Source organism: Cnephaeus nilssonii, assembly GCF_951640355.1.
Source record: "Cnephaeus nilssonii genome assembly, chromosome: 4".
Taxonomy (NCBI): Eukaryota; Metazoa; Chordata; class Mammalia; order Chiroptera; family Vespertilionidae; genus Cnephaeus; species Cnephaeus nilssonii.
In genome coordinates, this window is record NC_137075.1 from 21947006 (window position 1) to 21953936 (window position 6931).

The 6931-nt window shown below is 39.8% G+C and overlaps 1 protein-coding gene across 2 annotated transcripts in view; it reads right to left on the bottom strand.

Moving 5' to 3' along the window:
• The window catches only part of PRORP (protein only RNase P catalytic subunit), a 153275-nt gene extending 146362 nt beyond the window's left edge, over positions 1–6913 (bottom strand). The window contains exons 1-4 of one of the 2 annotated variants that reach the window (XR_013813351.1): positions 6759–6895; positions 4911–6171; positions 2874–2921; positions 2277–2409 (exon numbers count right to left, since the gene is read on the bottom strand). Coding sequence is in view for 1 of the 2 variants with exons in the window: in XM_079767524.1 (XP_079623650.1) it covers positions 2277–2409; positions 2874–2921; positions 4911–5893 (1164 nt within the window). In the remaining variant the exon portion in view is untranslated. Of the gene's footprint in view, positions 1–2276; positions 2410–2873; positions 2922–4910; positions 6172–6758 lie in introns of both variants that reach the window. The other variant, XM_079767524.1, reaches the window with a different exon arrangement.
• Between the last annotated feature and the right edge of the window lie 18 nt (positions 6914–6931).

Below are 6931 nucleotides of genomic sequence, written 5' to 3' on the forward strand. Positions count from 1 at the left end.
TTTAAAGTAACATATCTATAATTTATTTTTAAATGGTTCATAAAAAACACATATAGAGAGAGAAAGTATATAAGCCATAATAACAACTGGTTACTAGATGAAGAGTATGTAGGTGTTCACTGTGCTATTTTTTCATTTTCCTTTAGGTTGAAAATTTTACTAAATAAAAAATTGGAGGGTGGGAAGAATATTCAATTAGTCCACAACAGAAATAGTAAGTTTTTGGTAGCAAACAGCGTAATTCATACAACCTTGAATCTAAACACCTACTTCAGAAGATACACATAAGTGCTCAAAAGATTGGATAAGAGAAAGGAAATCTGTTTAATTCATATCTTAGTGGTAGAAATTCCTAAGGCATTAAAGAGCTACTACAACCAATTGGCTGTCAGTTACAGTTGTCACTGTAACTTTTCATTCCATGAAAGGCAGTATTGCAACAACAAAGGTTTTTATTAGCAAGGTATTCTCTGGCAGATTTAATCTCCCAAAGTCTCAATCACTTCATCTGTAAAATAGAAATAAAATAGTTCCATATAGGGTGGTTGTAAGGGTTAAGATATAAAATAATCAATGTAAAGTACTTAAGCATCACTTGATGTTAACTATGATTTTATCAATAAAGTCAGCTGAAAAGTATTCCATAAAATGGAGATGTTTTTATGGACCAGATACTGACTTTATTCTGAGGATTAAAGCTTTTCATATAATCTAGGGGCATTATCTGACATTTTATGCCCGGCCGGTGTGGCTCCATGGTTGAGCATCAACCTATGAACCAGGAGGTCATGGTTTGATTCCCAGTCAGGGCACATGCCTGGGTTGCAGGCTCGATCCCCAGTGTGGGGTGTGCAGGAGGCAGCATCACTGATGTTTCTATCTCTCTCTCCCTCTCCCTTCCTTTCTGAAATCAATAAAAATATATGATCTGACACTTTAAGTCAAGGTAGGAAGGCAGAACAATTTTCACTTCTTGTTTTTATTCAGTACCTTGAAGAAAAAGCATTTAGTGAGATGATGGGCAGCTTTTCCTCAAAATAAAAGCATTTTATATCCACTTAATCTTGGTAAACCAGCATAAAGTACTGAAGACTAGCAAAATAAAGCTATTGAAAATAATTCAGAGAATCAAATTCAATATTAAGGAAACTTGGGAGATAACTTTGTTATCTTAAACTCTCTTGACTAAAAAAGTTGTGAGAAACCATAATACTTTCATGGGAGTCTACTGAACACAGTTTTCTGGAAGCACAATGTTATAATAATGTAACCTCTCTAATGTATGAAATAATTGCTGTATGGAAACCCTCAATACTCTGTAACTCCCAAAATTAATGAACACCCTATTATCTTGATGTAAAAGCTTTGAGCCCTTAAAGTATAAACGCCCTGCTCCCAGCATAAGGCACACCGTCTGGCCCACACTGATAAGGACACAAGTTGTTTACCACGGTCTATATAACCCTGAGATCGTTTTCAGTTGAGGTCTCCTGCCCAATAAGAGGAGGACTCCACGTCGCTCCGAGAGACAAGCCCCTAATTGCTCTGTTGTGTGAGCCTGAACCAACTGCGGCCGCCTGCCTGTCTCTGTTTTCATCATCTGTCCTTCCGTGTGCATCACCGGGTGGCCTTTGCTGGAGCCTAGGACCCACTAGGAATAGGTAAATAAACCCTGTGTGATTGCATACTAATTCTGTCTTGTGTGTCATGTGTTCCGGTTCGGCTCAGCTGTCTAGACATTGAAATACCAAGGGATAGGCCATTATTGCTGACTCCTGGTCACCTGTGTTTATCCCACCAAGTCTAGACAGATAATCAATTAATTGGGACATAATTGGAACACACTTAGATAAAGAATAAGCATCATCTTTTTGGCTTAAGTGCACTTGTGCCCAGATGAAATAGGACTGACTTTAATAGATGGATAATCGTCTGACCCAATTGTTCCATGAAATTCTAAAGCAATCTCTCTTAAAGGCTGGCAACTATGGCCAGCAGGCCAAATCCAGTCTACTGCTTCTCTTTGCATTAAAAAAAAAAAAATCCAGTCTACTGCTTATTTTCATAAATACAATAATTACTGAAACACAGCCATACTCATTCATTTATGTATTGTCTATGGCTATTTTCACTACAACAGCGGAGTAGAAAAGTTGCAAAAGGGACTATATGACCCACAAAGCTTAAAGTATTTACTATCTGTCCTTTTAGAGAGAAAAAATTGCCATCCCCTGCTCTAGACACCGAGAATGCAATAAAACCTGGTCCAGACTCACCTGAGGTGTCGTCTTTTTGTATTGGTCACCTCCATCTATCACATCGCTCAGGATTTTTCTCTTGAGGAGTTCATACTCTTCTGGACTCAAGTGAATAGACTCTATGGTTTTTCCACAGCCCAAACATTGACCACTGTAATTACAACTGTTTGTGTTAAATAGTGTCCTGGAAAAGGACTTTTTAAAAAAATAAATAATCCTAAGACATGAGGAAATTGAAAGATAATTTTAAAAAAAGAATATAGCCTTTATGATCATCACATGAATTATATGATTTTTTTTGTACACCTGGTAATATCACACATTAGTGTGCCAGAAAACACAAAAGAGTAAACTGCTGGGCATCCGGATAGTTTTACAAGTTATTCCTAAAACACAACTACGAGAAAACATCTCTGATGCTTCACAAAGGCTCACAGCACAGACAGGAAAAACACTTTGAGCACCGACTATGCATAAACATGGCTTTTGTCTTGGGTACTCTAACTCTTAATTATTTTATCTCTAAGACATTCAGGAATTAAAAGGTTTTAAACAGTAGCAAAACAACCTATTAAACCTGAATCAAACAAGTTAAAAATAAAATATTGGCCTTACTTGTTCTGGATTGTGGTAAATTGTCCTTTCCATTGTTCTCCAGGAACACTAAAAAAAAATAAAAAATAAAAAGACTGCAAAACCAAATCAGCAGTTCAGATTCCTACTGAATCCAAAGTTTAGAAACTAGATAGGCAAGAACTTTTAAAAGTTCAGACTATTTCCCTAGAAAGGTTTAATTAGAAGAGTGGTTGATATACTGTAATAGGGCTAAGAAGCTTATGGTACCCCTCCCCTACTCTGGATCTCCTTCTTCCCTTCACTTCTCTCATGTGACCCACATCTTCAAATCTAAATCTACCTTCACAGGACCTGTACAGAAAGCAGCTGATATTAATAGTGTAATCTCTTAATTAAACTCAACTCTAACCTTCTCCATAAAGCTGCCAGATATTGTTCCTGCCCATGATACAGGAATTTCTTTTATACTATCTTATACCACTATTATTTTTTTAATCTGTTTTTATTTATTTTAGAGAGAGGAGAGAGAGCGAGAGAAACATCGATTGGTTGCCTCATGTACTCACCCTGACCCGAAACCTGGGCATGTGCCCTGACCAGGAATCGAACCAGCAACCTTTTTGGTACATGGGACAATGCTCAATCAACTGAGCCACACTAGCCAAAGCTACTACTATTATTTAACTGACATGTATTGCATTCCCAATTGTGAATGCCATAAAAGATCTTGTGTCACAAAATATCCTCGGTGGCTACCCTAATTAGTGGTATTCAAAATACTTATTTGTTCAACTTGTCATTTCTTCTCTCCTCTTACATATATCACCATGATTCTATTAATTCTATTGCTTTCTCTTCTTCAGTTAATTCAGAATCTTATAATCTCTTATTCAAACCTATAATTGCCTCCAAACATATTTGTTTTCAATTTTAATCCCTCTCCAATCTTCTTTTCTCACTATTTTGGCAGTTACCATTCTAAAACTCCACTCCTAGACAAACACTCTTGATAACAGAATAAAATCTAAAATCCTTGCAAAAATTTTTCACAATCTCGTGCTTCTGTTGATATTCAATAAGTTTATTAAATAAGATAATTCAGCCCTAGAAAGTTTGGCTCAGTGGATAGAGCATCAGCCCTCAGACTGAAGGGCTGAGGTTTTGATTATGGTACCTTGGTTGCAGGCTTGATCCACCAAGCCCAACCGATTTGTCTCCCTCACATCGATGTTTCTCTGTCTCTCCCTTCTACTCTTTCTTAAAAAAATCAATAAAGGAATATCCTTGAGTTAGGATTAACAAACAAACAAAAAATATAATTCAGCTTGATTACCACTTCAAAGCTCTGATGATATATAGTAGAAAAAGCGGGGGGTTGGGGGGGAACGAGAGAAAAGGAATAAAATTTTAGGAAATAGCCTGAAGCAAATTAATGGTGAAGAAATAAGAAAGTTAAAGACTGAAGCAATAAAACGGCACGAAGCCAGTAACATAAATAAAAGCAAAGGAAAGAAAGACATTGGAGAGCTTTGGAGAGAGCAGTTTAATGATAGATCTAAAATGAATGCAAGGATGAAGATTGTTCATGCTAATGCTTACATATCAGGGTTGATCAGGATCTCCCCCTCAACTCTAACTATCCAAGTTGATGAAATACATAAACAGAACATATATATATACACATTATACCAGTCATTAGTTTTCAAAACTTCTGAAAATACTAATACGACCCAAAGACAGCTCTAGTTTTATTGCTATGAACTCCAGGCACAAGTGCTATTCATAAGTACTTACAACTTGCCAGGTACTTAAGAAAGCAAAATAAGTGATCCTTCTAAATAGAAAAACACATAAAAACTACAAATCCTCTGTAATTTCCCTTTTATGTGATGAGTACAGATTAACACAATTTGTTTATGCTGCTTTTTTTAGAGAAGGAAGATTTTGTCTTAAAGGGAAACAAATCTTAAGAGATGGGAAAGGTACTATAATCTGAATAATCTCAGCAACCAATAAAAAAGGCGGCTATATAGGTATTAAAATAAAAACATACAGAGAAAGAAAAATCAAAATTACCTCTCAAACCATGTTTTTATACTGTGTGCAAATGATTCCCCAGGATATAGCTGATTATTTCTTAGATACAAAAGAATGTCTAGCAGTTTCTTTGAATATTGATCATCTTTTATGTCTTTTCCAAAATCAAAGAAGGCTTTTAAAGTTCCCATCATAGGAATAATATCATGACCTAACAATTCCTGAAACAAATTCCAAGCTATGTCTACATCTTGATGAAGGAGGGCTCCCTGGATACAGTCATCATAATTCTTTTTTGAAGGGGTCATGACTTTTTTGATGTCTTCTAACAGCAGCAAAGCCTCTCTCCATCTGTCTGAATGGATTAATCCTCGGATGAGAAGAGTGCTTGCTGAAGTTTCTAAACTCTTGTATCTGGCTTTTAAGATTTCATAGACATCAAAAACTTCTGATGTCTGCTTATGAACGACACAGAGATACAAATACTTGACCAGCAAATTATAGCTTACAATACCATTGTTTTTTGCAGCTACCCAGGCCAGCAAAGATTTGGCCACATCTATAGAGCTATTGTAGTCAGTCATCTGTGCAATGATCCAATTTTCAAAATTAGCTTTTCCTTTGAAATCTTCTTTAAGTTTATCCCACTGCTCTGAATTCAAAGGTTTTCTTGGGAGCTGAATAATGTTCCTCTCAGGTGACAAGGCAAGATCTTGACTCTGAGGATTCATTTGAGATCTTTTCTTAGCCGCTCCAGCTGCAAAGAGGTGAGGAAACTCAGAAGACACTTTATTACTGCCCTCATCTCCTTTTCTGCGATATCTGGCCTTGGCAATCAGATTTATTGCTTTGGTATTTTGTGGAGACACTGTTTTAAGTGAAAACAACTTCTGTTGGTTCCTGAGGCCATAACCATCTTTCAGAAAGAAAGAGTTATAAGCGTGTCCTGGGCCTACTCCGAGATATGGGTTGTTTTTCCAAAGCTTAGGAAAGCTTCTGATACCAGTGAAACAGAAAGTCATTGTGCAGTGAGATCAGCAGATGGTGACGAAAAGCCCCTACTTCTACCGCATAATGCAGGAATGGGAGGAGGGGACGAGTCGAAGGGCAACTTTTTAAATGACGATTTTCAATTTCTCACAGGAAAACCAAGGCTCTGCTTTTGAAGCCAACTTAATAGCAATGAAGTCTTATGAGTTTTCTCCCTTAAGCAATGCTGATCCGGGCGCATCCGATGTCTGCCGCCATCGCAGAGCCGGAGCAGGAATCGCTGGTGCCCGTCACATTCCGGTTCGCGAACCTGAGGGAAAAGCACAAGGAGGACCGCCCCGTTTGGCCCACGTGAACCACAGCTGTCCTTGAAAGGGGATAGAGCCCTAACCGGTTTGGCTCAGTGGATAGAGCGTGGGCCTGTGGACTCAGGGGTCCCGGGTTCGATTCCGGTCAGGGGCATGTGCCTTGGTTGCGGGCACGTCCCCAGTGGGGGGTGTGCAGGAGGCAGCTGATCGATGTTTCTAGCTCTCTATCCCTCTCCCTTCCTCTCTGTAAAAAAATCAATAAAATATATATTAAAAAAAAAAAAGAAGAAAGAAAGGGGATAGGATGCCCTGGGCGCCTGGCTGAAGGCGAGGCGTCAAGTCGAATATCGTGACCCAGAGGCCCAGCCCCACCAGCAGCAGCAAGGGCAGCGGTGAAAGCCAGTCTAGGGGCCCTGCCCCGCCTAACCACTGTCCCCAGGCCGCCACACGCGTCAGGCACGGGAATGGGGTGGGCGAGGAGGGGAGAGAGCCGGGCCGACACTCAGGTCAGGGAGGGAGGGCCACAGAGGGCTCTGCCTACAGCGCACAGGTCAGTCACACACCAAGTTCACTTCTTTCAACAACTCACCGGAGCACGCACGCTTCACGAACGCGACCACAACGGCGGCGGGAACTACCGTGTCCACAATGCACCGCGACGGCCCCGCCGCGGGGGGCGTGGCTGAACCGGACGCCGGCCCGGCGGCGAGGGAAAGGCGATTTCGAAGCTTTTAGTGGCAGAGGGAGCCTTCGCGGGGGCTA